At 37.8% G+C, this 23,858-nt stretch overlaps 1 protein-coding gene and 1 pseudogene across 1 annotated transcript; both read left to right on the top strand.

The window, feature by feature from the left end:
* The first annotated feature begins 109 nt into the window (after positions 1 to 109).
* LOC137398553 (actin-related protein 2/3 complex subunit 5-like) lies at positions 110 to 10,434 on the top strand. Its single transcript, XM_068084682.1, has 4 exons — positions 110 to 296; positions 4,177 to 4,249; positions 5,809 to 5,985; positions 10,009 to 10,434. Exons 1-4 carry the CDS (start codon positions 157 to 159, stop codon positions 10,069 to 10,071), a joined length of 453 nt encoding a protein of 150 aa, XP_067940783.1. The 5' UTR covers positions 110 to 156; the 3' UTR covers positions 10,072 to 10,434.
* Positions 10,435 to 17,748: 7,314 nt separating this feature from the next.
* On the top strand, positions 17,749 to 23,551 carry LOC137398215 (uncharacterized; annotated as a pseudogene).
* Positions 23,552 to 23,858: the final 307 nt, after the last annotated feature.

Genomic DNA, 23,858 nt, shown 5'->3' with positions numbered 1-23,858 from the left:
TTTAAAATTTATTACACAAATAAAAGTAAAAAATAATATTAAGTATGTTGCACATAATGCCTTTATACTTGATTTTACCTGAGACTATAAATAAAAAGGTTCCCCGGAAGTTAGAAATTGGAAGCATAAGCCAGCCGTTGATATTTGTCGAAAGTTATGTCGGTCAACACCGGTGCCAAGCAATTCAGGAAGGTCGATGTAGACCAGTATGACGCAGAAAGATTTACTGAGGAACATGGAGACGACCCTACAGCGATCGGACCAAATGAGAGTGAAGTTAATGGACTATTAGCCCAGTATCCTTTTAAGAAAATATTCCTAAAACTTCTAGCTCATTAGTTTTGGGTACAGGCTGCACCGAACCAGAGGACTTGTGTAAATTATTCATTTAGTTTATTTGTAGCTGGTTTATAGCGATGTAATATGTAACGTGGATCATACACGTTTCGGAAGTTATTGCACATACATGTACATGATCGTCATAACCAAAGATTAACCGCTTATCATAACCGCTTAACTGCGAGCGGTTGCGATCATACCTGCCAACTCTCACGCATTGGGCGTGAGACTCACGCAATCACCCCAAAGAAAAAATGCAAATGTGTGAGATTTTTGCCCCAATTTCCACAATTTTATATATACTATCATTGATACACAAATTGCCCCAAAAATTGCCCCAAATCTCACGCATTGCCCCATTCTTGGGTTGGCAGGCCTGGTTGCGATGTGCCTGTCAATTTGATATTGTGAATATTGAGCATTATAAATTGGATTTATTTTACAATATGATAATCGTAAATGGAATGAGTTGAGTTAATTAGTTTAGGTTACAGCGCAGTGATCGGTGCAGCAGTAACTTTTAGGTTTATCGAACGCCTATGTACCCCTATGGAGCCTTACAGTGCCTCGTGTTCCATGTTCTCAAACCGAGTTGTTGAACTTGGGTTGATGTTCAATATGGCTCCTTACAGTGCCTCGGGTTTGCAATCCGAGTTGATAAACTGAGTTATATTTACACACTCGAGTGTGTAAAAATAAGGTGCAATATACTTGTATTACTGTAGCATAACCGTAGATCTGGTTATATTAACGATGGTACATCGACAGGCGCTCGTTAGCTCATAAAAATTAAACTATGTATGTACTGTAAAATTAGAACGTTTATACCCCATATTCGGGTAAAAAAGGATAATATGCTAACATAAAAACCTTTATTGTACCCTATTTACTTATTAAAATAAATTGATTGTCTTGACTATTAAACAGTTACTGGTTGATCTCGACGATGCAGATCGTATGGCGCCTTACTGTGCCTCGCGTTGCGTGTTCGCAACTCGAGTTGTACAACTCGAGTTTCGCAACTCGAGTTGTACAACTCGAGTTGCTGTTCAAAGAATTCATGCCTGGGTTTTTGGTGAACTCATGCCTGGCTTTTTGGTGAACTTGAGTTGTGTTACGCAAAACTAACCCGGGTTTGTAAAAAAGCAAAGTGAGTAATTGGGGTGTCTCACTTACAGAACTGCATTTGTGCATATTATATATAACTAATAATTGATTAATAATAATAATTTAAATATTTATTTAAATTAGATGCATTGGCGATGTTGGCGCATATTTATTTATATAAATATAAAGAAACAAAAAAAATTGTAGAATGTAAAAAGCAAACTAAAAAACAATCTATGTGGGGGCCGGGCCACTTCTTTTTCAAATGAAAAAATAATTCTTTTTCTAGAACCTGACAAGAAACTGAATGAACACCGAAAATGAACACACATAGAAATTATGTCAACGACATTTAATGATGCACAAAAAAAAATTCCATATAAAAAATATAGCTAGAGAAAATGAAATGAGTTGTTTAGCATGGCTTCACCTTAGAGTGCTTTGCGTTCCATTTTCTCAAGTCGAGTTGCTAAACTCGAGTTGCTGTTGAAAGAACTCGGCCTGGATTTTTGATGAACTCGAGTTGTACAACTCGAGTTTATAAAACTTATAAACTTATAAAACTTGTACAACTCGAGTTGTACATTTTCGAGGTTATATTTACAAACTCGAGTTTGTAAATCTAACTCAAGCTGTACAACTCAAGTTATATTTACAAACATTTACTATATAACATCCAAGATGGTTACATCAGCTCTTACAATCAACAGCTGACACAATCGACAGCTGACACAGTCGACAGCTGACACAGTCGACAGCTGACACAGTCGACAGCTGACACAGTCGACAGCTGACACAGTCGACAGCTGACACAGTCGACAGCTGACACAGTCGACAGCTCTTACAGTTGACAGCTCTTACAGTTGACAGCTGACACAGTCGACAGCTGACACAGTCGACATCTGTGACAGCCATCAACTGACACAATCGTCAACTGACACTGTCGATAGCTGACACAGTCGACAGCTGACACAGTCATCGACTGACACAGTCGACAGCTGACACAGTCGACAATTGACACAGTCGACAACTGACACAGCTAACGCAGTCGACAACTGACACAGTCGACAAAACTGACACATTCGACTGCTGACACAGTCGACAACTGACACAGTCGACAATTGACACAGTCGACAACTGACACAGTCGACAACTGGGGGTCTTCCCATGTTTTGTGACGATTCTGACGACCCGACGACAGGGATATTTAAAAAGTGACAGACGAGACGACTATTTATCGATGTAGGTGACGAGGTGACGATGATTGTGTAAGTAGGATTACTATAGGTACGGCTACACGTAACCAATTTTTCGTTGGTTCTAAGTTCTGGACGAAATCGCGAAAAATGCAGAATTAATCGGTCGAAATTCGCTTAAAACAGGTTAAAGAATTTATTAGTGAGCACGATTCTAGCAGCTTTAGCAATAAGTATAGTCCAAGACATCAATCGCGACACACAGTAAAAGTGCGAAAGCATTTCAACATAGAACACACGATGTAACTGTTTAAGTTGCGCTATTGTTGGTGAGCGAGCACGACTAGCAAATTTTAAGATATATCTAGTCCGAGAACATAATACGACACGCAAGAAAAATATTACAGAATTTTACCATAGTAAATACGATGCAACCGACTTGATTGCGCTAAAGATGGCAACATTTTCTACCACAAAACTTTTGCTGCTAAAAAGGAAATATAATTAAAAAATAAACAATTTGTAGCTATAGCGTTCAAACAATAAACCCATACAATAACGCAATCTAAGCAGTTGCATCGTGTATACTAAGTTGAATTGCACTTATCCGTTTATTGTGTGTCATTATACGTCTTTTGGACTATGCTAATTGCAAAAGCTGCTGGAATCGTGCTCACTAGCACGATTCTAGCAGCGCAGAATAATTCTGTGTGTTTCAATCATTTCGTTATTTTGGTTAGAACCAACGAAAAATTTGTTACGTGTAGCCGTACCTTTACTAACTTATTATTTGTCCATAAATCTAGATGATCAACCGAAACTTTACTAGTTCTGGTTAGAAGCATCTGGCCCAGCATTTATAGACTGCCAAATAATTAACGTAAACAGCAATGAAATGCCACGACATTGACAGCAAATCCGTTTTCAAGTCTGTGACTGACAGTGATTATTAAAGACAATCTTGGTCTATTTTCAGTACAAGAAATGTAGCCCTAAAAACTTAAGATGGCTGTCACTCTTTGCGGAGTAATCAGCAACGTTCCCAAACATCACTAATAAGTTTGTGAAGGTCGCTGGTTGAGCCATGCTTTTGGTTAGCAGAAGTTCAAACTGAGCAAGTTTCAGGTTTTTAACGCAACCCAGTGCCACCAGAATGGATATTTGTATTAAAATAACGAATGTGATGAAAGAGGTTGTTTTGGTTACCAACTTGAAAAAGATGTGCAGTCTTGTGTCTTAAGGGATCTTTATGAGTGCCAATAGAGCACAGAGAATAAGTATGTGCACAATAATTCTAAGCTTGTGGAAGGTGACCGATTGGTGCAGGGTGTCGGGCAACAACGCGGGGTGGGATGAGTTTAAATCCCATAAGATGCAATCTTATCCCAACCACCAGCCGTGACTTCAGAATAACTTATTATAGTAAAGATTAGAATATGACTTGAGTTTTATGTCACTGATTAGTACTTTTGTTTTACTCTGAGGTTGATATAGTTGGTAATTGAAGTAATTCTCTTTAATACCATTTAACCAGAAACCGAAACGCAGAAGCATTAAAAGTGGTGCTGAGCAACCCCCCTCTTAACACAAAAGATCAGGCAATCAAGGTAAGCAACTCTACGCATTGTGGTTATTACAACAGTAACAGTGTATATTTATTCAAAGTTTGAATTTCAGGTACGGTGTCAGCTGTTTTCTCTGATTTGGTTTTGCTGGCAGGTAGGAAGGGGAAAGGTACAGAGTTTTAATCAATAGATGTCAGTGATGTTATCTGTCAAGGAATACCTTTTTCTCACATTTTATGACATAGACATTTTTAGGTTGTAACATTTAAATAGCTAAGCTGCCACAGTATTTTAATAATACTCTGTCTGGAGTTGTCTGGAGTTGTCTCTTTAACATGACCATGGCTGACAATTACAAAAAGAACTACGGAAAAACGAGGCATTTGTTTGATCTTCTGACATTCAGAGTGAAATGTACAATGTGTAGCTACATTGATTGCTCTTGCTTGTTCTGGCTGGAACACTATTTACTTTGATGTATACAATATATATACTGTAAGTATATATTGTATGCGTATCATATACGAGATACGTGTGTACCATATGTATATCATATGCATTATATATGTGTATCGTATGCTACAAACACATGTAAAATATATATGTTGCGCGCATCAAAGTACATAATATAAAGCTTGGTTACCATATCGATTGCGGTACTCACGCGGTAACTTGCGCAGCAAAACGTTTGCGGCGTTAGGCTCGGCGGCATATGTTCACATATAAGCTGCATCGCTAAACATAATCGTCTAATCAAATAAAATGCTCGCTAGCCACGCCGTTCCTATAATGGTGACCTTCACCCATACAATGCATTTCTGGAAGGTTTTGCCTGCGGTCTTTTGCGAAATTTGAGCAGCGCGAAACTATTGCGATGCCGCCGGCATTTCCTGGCGGTCCTCAGCAGTACCCGGGACGTAGGTTCCCATTTCACCGCTAATAGCCTGTGGTGCTGTCGCCGGTGCTTTGCGACATATATGGGAACCAGGCTTTAGGAGTTGACTCTCTGTCCTGTTTAATGGCGGGAAGTCAACGCGCATTGGGATTTGTCTCCCTTGTCAGCTCTGAGCTGCACTGATAAGGCTTCTAAAGCTGAAACAGCTGTAGCAGTCTGTAGCATAAGTATGTATCATATATACTCACAATATCTACAAGGAGGATTGAAGGATGCACACATCCCCAAACCAACCAATGGAAATTAACTAACTTTTACTGTCTAGGAAGTTGATGATCATTCTCGATAGACTTGATGTTATAATAATACATCCAGTTTAGGTGCATATATATTTGTTATATACATGTATATATAATATATATATGATATATATATATTATATATTCCTTTTGTTTTCAATGGTGTATTTTATCATTTTTTTTCGAGCAACTGACATGTATCATACCTTGTAGTAATTAGTGCCAGATCTCTTATTGGTCAGTGTGGGTTGCAATACAAAACAGCTCAAAGTTCTGTGCCATTCGATGGCATTTGTTTTATTCCTGAGCAAAAAATTTGTGGTTGGAAAATCATGATATGGTTAAATCTTCCGATGGTTGGAAGAACCGTAAGTTTTGGTAATAAATCATTTTTGTTGTTTTAACAGGACAGGTGTGCTTCTCTGGTGCTAAGGGTGCTGTCAGCGATCCGTGCATCGGAGATGGAGGGGGCAATCAACCAGCTTGATCAGCCAGCTCAGGATATCCTGGCCAAGTACATCTACAGAGGCTTTGAGCTACCTAAAGAGGCAGTACAAGCCAATCTTCTTACTTGGCATGAAAAGGTGAGACAACTCTTCTCATTAACAGTTCTGAAGTTTGAAATTATAATCACTAGTTGGTCAGGTATTCCGTAAGAGATCATCAGGTGTGTCAATAAACGCAGAGAATAACATCTCTCATCCTATCTGTGAAATTATTCTGAAACGCCCGAAGGAAGTCGATTGGGCAAATGTCTGTGTGTCACTATATCAAGCTGAATCTCTTGAGTAGGAGCCCCATTGAGAGCAATATTTTATCCTAATTTTTAACTCTGGCTTCTGATGGACATACAAACATCACTCTTATTATAGATTATACTAGCTGTGCTACCCGGCATTGCCCTAGTAATGAAAAAGTTTTTGGACAGAAAATTGATTTGTATTCAACATATAACAACATTTCCCATTATAACTTTCAAACTACATATCATCAGAGAAGTGTTTTGTGTAGTTGAAATAAATTAAGAGAAAAATAAAAACAACCGTAAAGGTTCTACAACTTTGTCCAACAACTGTAACTTTCATACTTCATATCATGAGGAGATGATTCTATGATAATAAAAGTTCTGGCACATTGCCAATGGAAAATTTCAATGAGCTAGTTGAAGAATAGAGAAAGCATAATATTATTATGCTTTATTATTTATCTTGAGGTATTGACTGATGTTCTAAAAAAAGAATCAAGGAGATTGACCCACTAGAAACTGAGATATAGTTAGCCAAACACAGGTCTACCTAATAACGAATCGGAGGAAAAACCCTTCGAAAATCCCGAGAATTGTGACGTGTGAAATCGACTTATTGGATATGTGCCGGAGTTGCACACCCTTACCGCTGTTACGTATACTGATTGTTTTAGGCTACGAGATGTGAAACGCTTCTCGCGGTAGTAAAGAATTTACAGACTAGCTCTGGTTTCTCAGGAAAACCAAGCAAACATTGTGTGCTAAAGGCAGTTGCCCACAACCCCTTGCCACGATTTTTCAAAACAGAAGAGCAGATTTTGAATATTGTGCCTCAAATTTTAACTCGATTCCACGGATATGCTCCGAAGATCCTCTGTTCAACGAACGGCGCGTGAATAGTCTATATTATACGATATCCGTGATTTGCAGTTTGTTTAGAATAAGAAATGAGAATGTGAATTTTTGTTCATTCATCATCTTTCTACTGTGTACCTTACTGCAGCATTCAGTTGATTTGCATGATTATCGTCACTATTAACAGACTGTAAGTTCACTACAGCCATAATTTTAAAAAGAATAACTTGACTGTGCTGCTCTTGCTGTAAGAAAAGAAAACGATAACTTTTGATTTGATTCTTCTATTTATCTATTATCTTATCTATGATTATTTTTTATGACTATATTAAAATATTATTTTTTATGATTACCCGTAATATAATAATCATAATGCACATTATACAAAATAATAATATAACCGTGTATAGACTAAATGATGTAACTAATATAATTTGTAGAAAATTCCAAATGATAACCGAGATTGATTTAATTGATTCCATTTATTAGCTATAGTTAAAAAAAATCTGAACAACGCTAAAGATGAGTCTGAATAGGGAAGCTAAGTAGGAGAACAACAAAACTGAGCTGAACTAGCAAGATAGCGACATGTTGCGAAATAATAGATGCGTGTAATTATTTTATGCCAAAACTAATCTACACGTCAGAGGGACTGGTTCGGAATTCTCAGAGCAATGATTGTTAGGCCCAATTTGATTGTTCTATACTTCCAGGGGTTAAACCACTTGAAACGCCGTGATTGTTATAGGAGAGCGCATTAGTTGGCTTGATTGACCAATGGCACACAAGTCGATTTCATACATTGTCATATATTGATGCTAATATGAGGATTACCAAAACACTTGTCTTTTGGTAGACCTGTGTTTGGCTGGCTATATCTCAGCTTCTGGTTGGTCAATCTTGATTTTTTTTTAGAACATCAGACAACACATCGAGATTAATAATAAAGCATAATAATATTATGCTTTCTCAATTCTTTAACAAGCGCTAGGCTTCTAATGATAGTATGCCATGACGCCATGCCATCATAGCTATAGCTGGAGGGACACACATGCTTGTAGAAATATATATACAGTCGAACATGGATAACTCGTCCACGGATAGCTCGAACACATGGTTAATTCGAACATTTCCTTTGGTCCGTTCCCGCGTAATGATAAATTGCTATAGATAACTCGAACTCAACACTGTTAATTCGAACTGTTTTTTTGCCCAACAGCTACCGAAACGGTTGTTTTCGCTTTAGAAAATCACTTTATTCAAAGCCATAGAGGTAAACTTCATCTTTTCGTAATTCATAAGCGTCGTTATTACCACCATCGGCAAAATATTTTTGTCAACGACTTTTCTAAAAGTTTGGTGAAATTTGATTTATACTGCGATACGATGAATAGCACGGGCTAGCCGGGTCACGCGCGCAAGAATTTTCGCCACGCACATACAAAACAAAAATCGCATGTTGTTTTGTATGTGCGTGGCGAAAATCCTTGAGTGCGTGACTCGGCTAGCCCGTGATGAATAGTTTTCCGACGTTGATTCTGTGTTGAATCAACGTCGGAATGTTGAATGTTTAAAACGTCTTAAAAAATGTTGTAATTAAACGTATACGTTGTCTGAGCTACAAAAAACTATTCATCGTTTGACCTAAACACAGAATACGTGTGTACATTCAATAAGTATCTATTAAAAAAGCGTGAGTGATATAGAATGTACCGTAAAACCTCGTAAAACTTCTAATTGAACTGCCTCGGAGTGTTGCTCTTAACGAATCCCAGGTAAAGTAAGGTAATCTGCATATACTTCAAGAAAAAATGGCAAAATTGATCGTGGGTAAAACCCCAAAAGAAAAAAATGTCTTTTCTTTTGAGCATTTCAACAACGATCAAGTTTTGCCAATGTCAATCTGAAAAACGTCCTGGCAATAACATCACCTCAAACAACAAACCAATCTCAAGTGATAGAAAAATCTCTATACTTTTTCATGAAAACGTTTTAAACTTTACATTAGAAGCATTTAATTTGAAACAAGCCATTTGTGCTTTTGATTTATATTATAGTTTGTATATGTACATGTATCTACTAATAAATAAGTAAATATATGGACTTGTGACAGTGCTCTGATAACTTGAATGCTCTGATAATTCGAACAGTTTTGCTCGGTCCCTTGAAGTTCGAGTTATCCATGTTTGACTGTATATATAAATATATAGATGATGGTTTACTTAAGAGATCATTTAATGTGACACGGTGTTTATCTGTAACCTGTAATCCGCAGAAAGGTATCCATCTAGCTAGCTGATATGTATTGCTCACAAGACTATCCTATGTGAGATTGTCTTCAACCAGTCTCTCCAATCCTTTTCAAATATTCAATACATACTTCTGGAGTCTGGGTCTTCTACTATTTGTGAGAAATGGCAGTTGGTTGGTTGCCCCAGCAAGACAAGTTGGTTGTATTAAATAATACAGCGACTGTTAGCTAATCTATTGTGACTTCAAATAAAGCTTTCTCTCTGTCTCTTTTGATTTCCAGACTCTTCAGTAAATCCTCACAAAAATATTAATTAAGGTCACGACTTCTTTAAATGCTCTTGTCCAGGGGAACTTAGAGGTTGTTTTCAGGAATAAAACTTAGAGGTTGCTGTCGGTATAATCATCCTTGCTCATTCAACCTCTAATTTGTATTCTTAGGGAATTGGCATGAATCATATAACATATACATATATATTCATATCTTTAGAAATAATATGTTTTCTGTGAACAATATCGGAAGCAATAGCCCTAATAGGCTATAATGAATGATGACCACCCTAGTGACCTAGTCCTTATCATAATGTGGATCAGAAGCTTTCATAAGTATTGGGAGTTATCTTTTCTCTGATCTGTCTGCGTAAGGCTATTATGTAGTTCACTAAGTTGTATCGCTGAGATAACAATCAGCTCTAATGCAGGATGTCGCTGCCTCTAAACTTTTATCATTTAACACGCAATTGTCGGTTGCTTGTAGCTGTTCGCTGTCGGAGGATATGGCTGCATAGTACGAGTTCTTACAGACAGGAAAAAAGTTTGAGAAACTCCACCTGTAACCTTTAGTTGTATTATTCTATTGCTTGTGCAACTCTATGGAAAATGCCTGATTGCAATTGAATGTTAATTTTTAGAGCTTTTTCTATTTAATTTGTCAGAGCTGTTATCTGATTTGTCACTCCTGACAGTTTTATTGGCTGGTTACACTATTTGTAAATCTTTTAACAGTTACTTGCTTTGTATAAACATCGATCAGCTGTCTTCCAAATGCGTGCAATTAACTGCATTAGGACTTCATAGGCAGTTCTGAAAACTCACTCGCTAGTTACATTATTTCTAGATATTCATTTATATGGAAATTTCAAGCACTAGTTCATAGGTGATAAAATAAAGACCTTCATCTGGTGTTGCAATGCTAGTAAATGCTAGTAGGAAGGCCATACAGCATGCAGCAATCGCAGGAAGCAATGATGGGCTGGGAGCACATTCTACATTTTATATTTGAACTAGCTGTGCTTCCTGGCGTTGCCCGGGTACTAAAAATTAGCTTATAAACAATGAGAAGTAGTGATAGTTGCCTGTCACTTGCTATTAGCCTGGCACATTGCCAATAGAAAATTTGAGTAAGCTTACTAATAAGTGCTATGGCTTCTAATAATTGTACACAATGACAGCGCCATGGTATTTGATGCCATATGGCGACATATATCAGCTAGCGAACAATTGGTAATTGTTCGCGGCCTAATTGGTACGGAGGGTCCGAGATCAAATCTTCTTCATTATGGATTCTTTATTCCAAGATTCTAATAGTAGCTATAGCTGGACATACCGAAAACAGATGGCAGACAACAAACTTTGAGATGTATAGATGTTGGTATGTGAGCTTGAACAAGCTTTGTGCATTCAGGCCTTTCATATGTGTTGCACTTTATACGTGTACCATATTTTGTTAAAATTCGTGCAGGAATCATGAAAGACCAAGCAGCAGACGACGGAATAGTTGTATAGCCAACCAAGCATATATTTCAGTTACAGCCTGATCATGGCTTTGATTTGGGTGTACGATAGTTGGTTATGGCATGTTGACAGTCGATAGCGTGCTTTCGTTGAAGGCTGGCGCCAAAATGCTTACGGGGGTTCAGGCTGTAATAACTAAATGGTAGCCTTAGAAAAACGCATTTAGTATGTTTCTCTGTGTATTTGTGGGTTGTCGATAGAGTAGGCAATATATTGCTGAGAAAAAACATGTGGAGGGCAACTCCAATCATTGGGTATGTTTAACACTAAGCAAATGCATGTCCTGTATGGCATTCCAGCTTGAGCTAGCAAGGAGAAACTCGGCCAAACTACTATCCCAAATATTGGGTAACTGGTGAGGCGCTGATCAAAGTATTGTTTACCCTAGGACACTTACTTCGCTAGTAGGCCTATATAATTTACCCTAGGACACTTACTTCGCTAGTATATAGTTTACCCTAGGACACTTACTTCGCTAGTGTATAGTTTCGTGAGTAGCACACAGAGTAAAATATCGCTGCAACTTAATTTCGCGGATCTGATGAGTGCGAAAATATAGTGATGTGAAAATAAATGCAGTGGAACAAACATAATTAGATTCCTCAAGTCCAGTTTGCTAGTAAGAAAAATTTTTCAATTTGCGACTAGTTTGTATTTGTAAACCGCAGGTAGAAATGTGTGAGTGAGATCGACAATTCTATTTGATCGATTTATGCCATTTGTTTCTTGGACTATCAATGACGTCTAGGTCCCTTCCATCATGGCTTTCACGCCGTGGCTTTTCACGTGTCTTTCACACTCAAGTCCCAAGAAGAAAATAGATAACAACCAACTTCACAACCAGAACTGTATAGCATGGTTGGACCTGGTGAGGGTTGATATTGTTTTTGGTGGGTAATAAAATTCATCACTACAATAATTAGTATTCAATTTTATGACTTCACCTACCAGACTTTCATCCTCATCAGTTACAAATTCAGTGACTAACTGTTATCATCATCTTCTTCATTTGTCTTGGCTTTTCCAAAAAAAAACTTATTAACTTAATTCGCTTTGCCGTGCTGCTCATTCGGGGTATTAGCTATAACGAGTTTACCAGAAATTTCCCAATGAGTCCAATACACACGAAAAATTACCTGCATTTTTATTGTGACGATTTTATTGTGGATATCAATGAACAAAGCTATTTAATTTCGCTTTTTCGCTCACTATGATAGTTTAATTTTGCTCATGAAATTTCCGCGAGAGGATGACTCCGCGAAAATTAGATGACGCGAATACTTAAGTGTCTTAGGGCAAAGCTGCTTTCAAATGACTTTTTTATGACTCAAATCAAATTATATCCGGCAAACTACAAATCAAATCAAATCCCCCACCCTTGTCAACAGATTCAAAGCAAATCAAATCGAGTCAGCCCAATAATGAATTCAAATCCTGAATCATTTGAGAATGATTTGAAATACTCTTTCAAATTGGTCGCTCAATTATTGCATAGTATGATCAATCTACAGTGTAGCTGTAGCGGCATAGCCTGTACTCCTCCTATCCATTGGACCCAAACCAGGGGGAAAGGGTAGGGGGTTTGCCCCCCTGCCCGTTTTGGGTTCTATGGATAGGAATAGTATAGCTGTATCTCTGTACCACTATATGTATTATGTATGCTAAAATCATCACTAGATAAGGTTTTTTTCTTTGTTCTACGAGGTATATTAAAACATCATGGCAAAGCGCATCATACTATTGGCTGGATACATCAATGAATGAGTGGAGGGTTATGTAACAGTTTATGGTCATGGCTGTGACTGCTTTTATTGAAGCTTTTAAGCAAGAATGTACAAATGTAAAAAAAAACTTTAGATACTTGTTTAAAATTACAAAATATAAGATACAAATATAAGATAAAAACTAAAAATATTGGCAAGTGAAACTCAGTTACTGAGTCTTGAACTTGAAGGAAACGAAACTAAGCATTGAGCCTATAATCAACAGTTACATTATATTGACACATTTACTTAAATACACTTGTTGCATTTTAGAAAAACTAGTTTGCGCAAGTGTTCAGATGTCAAGGAGCTTCTGTGTGGCCTCATGATGAAGCCACTTTTACTAAAAACCTGTTCTATGGGAGCTGATGAAGCTGGTACTGAACGAACCTTCAGCACCAGCTTGCTAAGCCTCAGTAATTGTGTCTCACCTTGCCAATAGCTTAGAGTGTTACAAGAAGACCTGCTTTTTGCCATATACTTTTCAATCTCCTGATGTACTGAATCCAGGTTACTTGTACTAGCTAAACGTGCTCTATTCAAAAAATCAGCGAACATATCTTCATTAACACATATTTGTATTTGCTGAGTGCGTGTGACTTCTTTTTTCTGTACATCGTCCTTTTTAATCGAAATCCCGTTTTAAGTATTATACTTCACTTAGTAAGTAAGTGACTGTGTATAAAATATTATTAATTATATTATTATACATATAATATAATTAATTATCTAATAATAATGTATAGATAAATGGTAATGTTAAAAATATGTATGATATATAAATATTACATTTATTATACTTACTTGGATAGAATGTTATTGTTATGCTATTCGTTTATAATTTAAAATTATAAATTAAATCAAAATGTTATTTATTATTATTCTAAAAAATTTGATATAACAAATAAAATTTTAATTTATTTTATTAATTACATCCTACCCAATAATAATATAATGCATATTTATATTCATGAACATTGTCATTACTGTGAATAACGAATGTGTCGGCGGCATGGAATAGTATTGTATAGAATATTATATATTATAATACTATATTCATTCATTCATGCCGTAGGCACAGCACAAGTAATTTTTATTTTGACTAGTGATTGTGAGGTTAGAGTGGGATAGTCACAACCAATTACTAGCAATCAAATAATTGACATCAAAGTATTCAATGCCAGCACCACAACTACAAACATGTCCTTTTCCACAGCTTACCAGAGCTGCTCATGTTGATTTTTTTACACACACGACACGCGGTCCTTTTCTTCTTTTTGTAGAGGGACACACACACGCGGTTGCTTAGCCTCGGTACCTATGGTGCGCATTTCTTGCCAAAGTTTGGGCTAACTTCGCAAATGTCGTAAAAATGTTTCGATCGGTTACAGAAGACAAGGCTATCAATAGCGATGTGATTTGAATTATTTTTCAAATCAAGTCTTCAAATCAGCCCGAAACTTCAAATCAAGTCAAGTTACTTCCAAAACTTTTCAAATCGAATCAAATCATCATTTGTGTCAAATCAGCACAAAATGATTTGCTTCAAATATTCTAATATTCAAATCACCATGATTTGAGAGCAGCTCTGTCTTAGGGTATGTAAATATCACCGGCAGGTAAGGCTGGTTAACGTGTAGCCATCTCTTAGCAAATCGATTCCCTGGCTGCTATCTTAATGTTGCCTTGTCGTAGTTGCAAAATTCATCTCCATTTTGGCATTTCCAAACAGTTGAGCAGTTAACAAAAATTATCACAATGTAATTACCTTATTTCATAGAGGTATACAATGCTTCACAGAGCTATACCCAGGAGTGTACACCTATGTTTTCAAGTGAGGGTGCCATTTAAGCGACTTATCATATACAACTGGGGGTTTTGGGGACCCCAATGGGTCCCCAAAACCCCCAGATGCATTTGCTGGACATGGGGGACATGCAATTGCTTTTGGGGACCCCAATGGGTCCCCAACATTGTGAGACCCCCAATGGGTCTCACAACGCTATATGGCTTGGCAGTCTCAAGCCATATAGTGCATTGTAGACTACTTAAAACAACTTTCCTGAGCTTTGAGGAATGGTCATAGGAGATGGTGTGTAAATGATATGAACTATGAATGCTCAATATGAACACAAGGCAAAACATGAGATATCTATGATAATACATGACGTAGTGTATTTTCTGCCAGCACCAAAGAAATATCATCACATATCACAGCAAGAAACCATGTGACCAGAAGTAAAACCGTAAGGGTAGCAGCACTACCCTAGATATAAATGGATAACACAGTTAGTTTACTTGTAAGTGGCAATATCACGTTCTCTACCAGCAAAGCCTCTCACATATTCAGAGATGACTTGCTGTACATCTAAACTGTCTGTTTCTGTTTTGTAGGTATGTAACCCATAGGTATAGTAAACCCATAGATATAGTAAAGATATAGGGTTTACTATATCTATGATGTAACCATAGAAGATGATTCAGTCTCTGTTGACCCATACTGTTACCATGGCTGTCTTTCACCTTTTCAAAGCACTGAATGACCTTTCACTACCAGCATTAGTGGCTGGCAAAACAATGATGATGACAAGCAGGTCATAGATGGTGGGAAACAAAGTTTTGTACACAAAACAATCTGCTTTAAATATAGAGATAAAAGCAATGATATTTGCAGCTTGATTGTCATATGCAAAGAAGACAACTCACTCTCAAGAGTAGGTCTGTCTATCTAAAGAGCAGAGCTTGGTGATCACCAGCGTATCACAGGTCGGATCAGTAAGTACTTTTTCTATATTGGAGTAGACAGCAATACCCTCCTGCCTAAACCTATTCTTAATACCATTGACGGCCAAGTCCAGCACTTGTAGTTCTTCCTTAACGTTTTGTCAGAGGTGAGTTGAGCAGTAGTGTAATTATTCTCATCGTATCGTATAGGTGCTCTCCTAGCACGTGGCTCTTTAGGAAGATTAATGCCTAAAAGTTAACATGCAAATCATGAATGACTAATTTGGGAAACTGCTAAGTTATAAATGAACACAAATGAGTCGCTGAGTGACTCAAAGTTAAATGTGATATCAGAGTTCTTTCCTAAGGATTATTTAAATTTGAAGATGGTAGATTTTGAATTAAACAAAGTTAGAGATTTTTCTCACGCGTTGGGTAATAGGCAGTGAATAGTCTAATTACTTCCTGTATGTCTATGGTATCAGTGAGGTCATTGTGGACATGAAGCAGCATAAGGGAGTTTAATCTCACCTGACTCGATGGATGATCTAATATCGGATTTTAACCGTTTCATGGCACTAAAGGACCTTTCGGTTGCAGCGCTGCTGGCAGGCATTAATAGACGACATTTGGTGATATTCGATAACTGAGGATACAGGGAATGATTCTGCCCCTTAGCTATCCATGTAAAGAACTCTGATATCACATTGAACTTACTGTCACTAAGTGACAAGAGCTCTAGCTCATGCTCTAGACTTGACTGATTTAAGTCTGAATTATAAAGCTTGATGATGGTATTAAGCTCTTCCTCTACAGATTCCCTTGCACTAGTCTTCAATAAAAGCTGCTCTAAAGCTATGTGGGCTTTCATACCCTTCTGGTTGAACCGTTCTTCAATCCATGTCTTGATGATATCCAGTGCTTGGAAGAATGCTTGTCTGTACAAATCATAGGTAATGGTATGTGAATGAGCTGTATCTTGGTTGTCATCTTTCATTCTTTAGTCTTGTCCTTCTCGGCAACGCAGATTGATTCACATCTATAGGAGATAAAGAGCATGTTATTAAACCTCCCCTGTACAATAGGCAACAAACCAGTAGCATAAATAGCTGTAGCTGATATTTTGGGAACAATTTTGATACTAGCCCGTTGCTGCATGGGCTTACTTGAGTTTTTATATTCTACTTGCATTTGATTGACACTGGGTCCATTTCACACTATGCTTTCATGCCTAACAAGCAAATTGAGTAAGACAAACCTAATTTCTCTCTCATGGATTCCACTTGGCCGTGAAACTCCTTATAGTACTCCTCTGTTCTCATGTTATTGACAATAAAAACCATATTATTCGCCATACACCTGGCCTCACTAGCTGTTAGCTCCTCTTTTTAGAGGCCTGTACTTAGAGTGTCTGTCATTTTGTACAACTTCTCTCCAAGAATCAATTCTAAAACTTATCATATACAACTGGGGGTTTTGGGGACCCCCAGTTGGCTGAAAACAACGTAGAAATATCTAAGAGTGCGGCAGAATTCATCAAGGTCAACTTCTACGTGGACGACGGAATATTCAGCGTGGATGACATCAGAACTGCCAAAGACCTGGAGAATTCAGCGAGGGAAATTTGCTCTAAAGGCAACCTTCGCCTACACAAGTACGTCAATAATGAGCTCGCAGCTCTTGCCGATTTGCCAGAATCCGAGAAAGAGACGGAAGCTATCTCATTTAACAGCATCATGCCGACACAAAGAACACTTGGAGTTATTTGGTGTCTACAGAGTGACCGGCTCTGCTTCACCAGCAATATTGATGCAAGACCACTCTCAAGACGCGATATTCTCTCAACCGTAGCCCAGGTATATGATCCGATTGGTCTGGTTTCACCCTTTACCCTAATGGGAAAGAATGTGCTACAAGATGTCTGTCGCAAAGGACTCGACTGGGATGAACAGATCGATCTAGATACTACTTCGTCATGGGAAGCCTGGACGCGACAACTCGCCACTATTCTGGATATTATAGTTGATCGCTGCATAAAGCCAAAGGATTTTGGAACTATCAAATGAGCCGAACTTCATCACTTTGCGGACGCGGGTAAAGATGGTTATGGCGCATGCTCATACATCCGTCTTATTGATACCACAGATCGCATCCACTGCGCACTTGTCCTTTCAAAGGCTAGAGTGGCCCACCTGGACCGAATGACCACATCTCGTATGGAGCTTCAAGGTGCGGTGCTAGCTACCAAGCTCCAAGGGAAACTGCACGAGGAACTGAGGATGCCAATAGACGGAGTGTTCTTCTGGACAGACAGCATGATCGTACTGGGCTATATCAGAAATGAAACATCAAGATTTTCTCCATTTGTAGCAAACAGAGCAACCCAAATTAGACACAGAACAAAGCCAGCACAATGGAACCACGTTCCTGGAATAGCCAATCCAGCCGATATGGCCTCCAGAGGCACAACCATACATCAACTGACAAACTCTCACTGGATTTCAAGCCCAGACTTCCTATGGAAAGAAAATCTTGACATCTTGCTCAATCAACCTACACTCTTCAATGTTCCTGCATCAAATCCAGAACTGAGGAAAACTGTTAGGGTGGATATGAACCAGGTTACCTACCCCATCAAAGTCAAAAACTTTTCAAAGTGGAACAATCTCATCAGGGCAACAGCACAACTACGCGCAGTTGCTAAACGAGCCAAGGACAAGCTGCAGCCAATCTGGAAACTTAAAAAAAATGTCTAGAGAACATTTCTAAGATGCAGAGGCTCTTCTCATCAGGCTTGATCAACAGAAGTACTTCCATTGAGAAATACTGGACATCCAAGCACACGGAAAGGTAAGCAAGGGAAGTTGTGTCAGACAGCTGTCACCCTACTTAGACGACCTAGGAATCCTAAGGATAGGCAGTAGAGCAAAATCCTCAACTATTCTCACAGACAAAAAGCTTCGACCCGCAATCATACGTAAGAGCAGTCACCTAGCCACAGTACAGATCAGACACTTCCATGAGAAGGCCCACCATCAAAGGAGGATCTTTACACAGTCTGCAATCAGGCAATCGGGTTTCTACATTATAGGTGCACAAGGCCTCATCAAATTATTACTCAGAACCTGTGTAGGCTGCAAACGCCTAAGAGGTGCCCCCTTGCGTCAACAGATGGGATCCTTACCCAAAGAAAGAGTGGAACATAGCCCTCTATTCACCCATGTAGGGGTAGATACATTTAGACACTTCCTCGTCAAAGAAGGCAGGAAGGAGATGAAACGCTGGTGTATCATCTTCACCTGTATGTATCCCAGAGCGATCCACATCGAAGTAGTTAGGGTCTTATCCACAGAGAGTTTCCTACAAGCACTAAGGTGTCTTGAAAGCATACGAGGGTCTGCAGACTAAGACTATGCTCCAATCAAAAATAACCTTTAAGACAAACACTCCCGGTGCTAGCCACCAGGGCGGCGTATGGGAACGGGGAATAAGAATGATTAGCAATGTATTCAGCCAAATGAAAGGCAGGTTTTCCGCAAGGATGGACATCGCCGGACTACGGACCGCCATGTACGAAATCTGCAGCACATTCAACGGGAAACCACTGACCTGTTCAAATCTGAACAATCCCGATGAAGGAGTTATAACCCCGCATCATCTGATCACCATGAAGCCTGTGTCAGTACCTACACATCAGGAGATAGGTGAAGTGCCAGACGGCGAGGTATACGGAAAAAACATGTTTAAAAAGACAACGTTTCGCCGATGAATTCTGGCGCCGCTGGCAGGAGTACCTGACAAAGGTAGAGACCCGACAAAAATAGAGAAATCCATGCCAAAACCTTAAGGTGGGAGACGTTGCCGCAGTCGTTGATAAAAACACTTGGCATAGTCAGTGGAAGGTGGGATCTGTCGACTCCGTGAACACAGGTAGAGATGTGTTGGTCAGATCCGCTACTGTCAGAATCTCAAACCCAGAACAGATAACCCATTCCGGCAAGCGGAAAGGGGAACCTAACATGCTTTACAGACCCATACAACAACTACTGCTATTGGTCAGCGTAAACTCCCAAGTACTAACTTGCAGTGTTCTTAATCAAACGTAGGTTATTCTCTTCTTGCATAAATATTACCATAGTGTACCAAACATCAATTTAGGCATACACGAATACACTCAGTACAATTACATTATACCAGATTTAGATTTGTTAACTTCAGATGGAACTAGTAAATTTGTTAGAAAAATTTAGGTGGAAGAGTGTAAAGTTTGCAAAATACGAAATCAACGAAAATAAACCAGTTCATAGGATTTATACGTACAGCACTTATTATCGCTTGCAATAAAAAATGACTGTAGAACAGCTTGATTGACCTGTTTACAAAGACAATAAAACAGCTGCTTTTTCTCACGAGTCACCAAACATTTAATGGGTTTTCCAGGCCTTTACACTTGCCATGGTGGTCGTTCAATAATCATCTTCTACTCATTTCTCCTATAAACTGTCATCAGACATTATTTCGAAACAACTACACAAAAGACTGTCTGACACATGGCTCGACCAAGTCAGTTGCGTGTGCGCCATTGACAAACTAACATTATACTAACGATATTACGAACAAGAAACGTAAATATATATTCTGGGGTATGGCAGAGGTATGTTTTGTGTTTACTTGTCTTTTATCTAATATTTCTTGTTATAACATTTGACATCATGTAATTTACGTAACATTTTCTGATTCAGACAGCAATTTTGCCTTAAAGATTGTGAATCAATTTGTCTTTAAAAATATTTCAGGTTTCCCGGTCGGTTGGAAATAAAGTCATAGTCAACAAAGATCTAACCACCGTTGTACTTTGGGAAGTACTCTAAATACGAATATACACGCACGCAAGATAAATAACTTCTAAAGTTCAAAGAAATATATATACATGTCATGGATATATCGTGTATACATGGATATACATACATATATATACATGGATATACATACATATATATACATATATATATATATATGACGTGAATGTCAATATACATATGAACATATACATGTGCATATTTATACGTTTGCCGGTAAATTAATTTGCCCAGTGGGGTATCTAGTCCTGAAAATTCGCCTGCGAAAAGGTCAACTATAATTTCCCAGTTTGTTTTGAGTAATAAAATGGTGATGAACGTGTCTATGATATATATGATACCACTACAAACATTTTTACAAGTTTTTAAAATCGCACAAATTTTTATAATTTTAGCCCGATAATGGTGAAATACTGTTTTTTTTCTGTTTGATGACATTTGCTGTGGGTTGCGCGACATTTTTAACCAGTGTTTACCAAAGATAATTGTATTATGAGCAAATTTAGATATAATTAATAAAAGTTTAAAAACCCTGGATCATTGGACAAATTGCTAAGAATTGTTAAAATGTTGTTAGTTCAGGTGGAGAAAATTAAACCAGATATGTGAGGAAGTATCTTTACATATCTTTACATACAAGATATACAGATGCGCTAAATCTGCTGGAAATTGTTATTGTTTCATATACCTTTATACTTGCCAATAATTCTTTACGGTATGTGGCAGGATTTATAGACATATCACCATCTTTTCTATTTTCTAGCTCAAATGATTCGACATATCATTGCGCATGCTGAACATATTAATAACAGTATAAAAATAGAGATTCTTAGAATTATTTTTTAATAAGTTTACAGAAAGAAAATGTGCCCAATATCTATAAAGTTCAAGATTATTGCATAAAGCCACTACAATAAATCACACTAATTTAGCTGACAAAACATTGTGATTAATAATGAAAATTGACAGAATAGGAGTAAGTTCCCTAGTAATAGTTAATGTGTAGATAAATAATCCAACCAGACATTTCCAACTGATAATTGTTGAAGTCTTGAGACCCTTACAAATGAGGGTGTCACTCACCTTGATAACATGCAGTCCACAGCTTACACAATCTTTCTGTTGCATAGCCGCCATCTCACTATCTGTCACAGCATAATCAGCAAACCTCTCATCAACAGAAACAAGCTTCCTGCAAATATTGTTGCTAACTGTGAGTTTTTGGATTAAACCATTTATGCTAGAATGCAAAGGCAATAACTGCTGCTTTTTGTAAGATTTACCAACAAACCTAGTGAAGTATTTCATGCTCACCTCTTTCAATGGTCTGTTGTCCTTTATAAAAAAAGAGAGCTCATTAAATGAATTTTCTCAAGTTTCTTATCTAACAGCTGCAAACAGAGTACCATATACAGTATATATACAACTTGTATATAAAACTATGCAAGCTAATGCAAGTTGCATGTTACATATACAGTACACGCAGAACAGTATTCAAGTATTCCCGCGCCTACAAAACAGTTATCTTATCCAAGTTACACGCTATATAAAAGATGTGCTGTTTTAAAATTTTAAAACAATTATAATAACTATGCACGGCTATGCAACACTAATCGTTCTCAAAATTAATATATAAACATAATCTCTTAGTATAAAAGTGCAGTATAAGAATACTAACCATTAGGTAGTAGTGACTTTGCTCAGAATTATGTTTTGGTACTATAACAATGTCAGCAGACTGGTCTAACGCGTTAGTGATACTATCATGGATTAGTAGAGCATGAAACTGAAAATAAACATTTGATAAAGATAAAAAAAGTTAACGAATAATACAATATGGCAAAATCTGTTCTGCTCCATTAAGCGTTGCATAATATGTTTATAAAATATATATTTTGTTGATGTAGCAAAAATTATGATAAAATTAATCTCATGATGAACTTTTACCGTTGATTAAATGAAATGAAGATATTTTGACAGCATCACGTCACATCAACTTTAGATCACAATATCAGAAAGATATACCTTGATTGTTGATTTCAACTTGGAAATCGCCAGTTTTATAACAACATCTACCACCTAGAATAAGTAGAATAAAATCTAAGACTTAGTGCGGACCAAATATCGATATTTCAAAGGAAATTTACAAAATTAGAAATTTAATAAACTGCACTAGAAGATGCTGTTGCAACACAAACTGTCATCAAGAACATAGTTGCTTATAAAATGTCTGTCTAAGATCTATTTTTAGCAGCATAACATTTTATTAAGAGCAGTAAACCTTTTTGGTATTTTTTCAATGTATTGTTTTTATCACTCTTTTATATATACCAGCACCAGCAAAACACCAGTAACCATCTTTTTATGACATTAATCATTCTTTATTTTCAAGAAGAGTTTTGACTCCAAGCATGCACCACGATACTGGTCCCACGATCAGACCTGCCAACCCAAGAGTGGGGCAATGCGTGATATTTGGTTTTGGGGCAATTGATGTACTTTTGTGTGTGGTTGTGGAGCAATTATGTTATGCATAACTAATCCGAATGCACACAGAACATCAGTGTTGAATTGGCTTGTCATATTATTCGATTTTAACTATGTTTAGTTTGTGCACTTTTACTTAGCTTTTGGGTGCTAATTTGATTATTACTGGTTCAGGTATAGTGAAGGTGTTAAGCTATTGTAAGTAATGCTGATATTTACCAGTACAAGTTACTTCTTTATTCTATAAGTCAAACAATTAAAATACACAACTAACAAAATTCTAAAACAATAAATTAATGACAAAACAATTAAAAGAGCTAATAAAAATTACATCCCTACTCGAACGGTCATCTGTGTTTGTTTTGCTCGGTCCATGCTGCTGCGAGTTTCGATAGTCAAACAAGGGTCGTGAGAGGTTATAGGTAGAGAGTGTCGGCAGTTGTGATAGTGGCGTAGAGGAGGCTCAGCTGGTGGAGGAGAAGGAGGCTCCATTGGTAGAGAAGAGAGAGAGGCTCCTCAGCAGGCAGATGGGAAAGCGTCCAAGGAGGCCCTCGGGAAGAGAGAGAGAGCGCCAGAGCTCAAGCTAGAGCCAGAGATAGAAATGGGGATGGAGGAGGTGCTGACTCATTGGAGCTGTTCTCTTTTACAGATGTCTGGCATGTGGGATGGTTAGCCTGTGGGTGTAGGTTGAGTGTTAAGGTTCAATGCTTTTTGTCAGGCGTGTGAAGATATATTGTTTGCGTAAGTCTTCAGCTGATGCACATGATGTTGACATGTAGGGTGGAGCTCATGACTTACTCCTGGTATCTAGGTCATGTTTGACAGGAGTGGCAGATCTGTATGTGACTCATTTGACTCGTCTTTAATGTTTCTCTGGTGGCTTCTTGATGAGTGCGGTTGGTGAGTTTAATTGCTTCGACTTCCCTTTGGCATGTTTTCCATCTGGTGTTGATGCAGTTTCCATGATTGATTTCTTCCAA

Source organism: Watersipora subatra, chromosome 6 (assembly GCF_963576615.1).
Source record: "Watersipora subatra chromosome 6, tzWatSuba1.1, whole genome shotgun sequence".
Classification (NCBI taxonomy): Eukaryota; Metazoa; Bryozoa; class Gymnolaemata; order Cheilostomatida; family Watersiporidae; genus Watersipora; species Watersipora subatra.
Note: the sequence above shows the minus strand (reverse complement) of the source record. Positions and strands in the feature narration are given on the sequence as shown.

Coding starts and splice junctions, on each gene's coding strand:
- LOC137398553 (XM_068084682.1), top strand. CDS start 157: ATGTCGGTCAACACCGGTGCCAAGCAATTCAGGAAGGTCGATGTAGAC. Junction 4,250..5,808: donor CAAAAGATCAGGCAATCAAG/GTAAGCAACTCT, acceptor TTGTTTTAACAG/GACAGGTGTGCTTCTCTGGT. Junction 5,986..10,008: donor TTCTTACTTGGCATGAAAAG/GTGAGACAACTC, acceptor GGTTGCTTGTAG/CTGTTCGCTGTCGGAGGATA.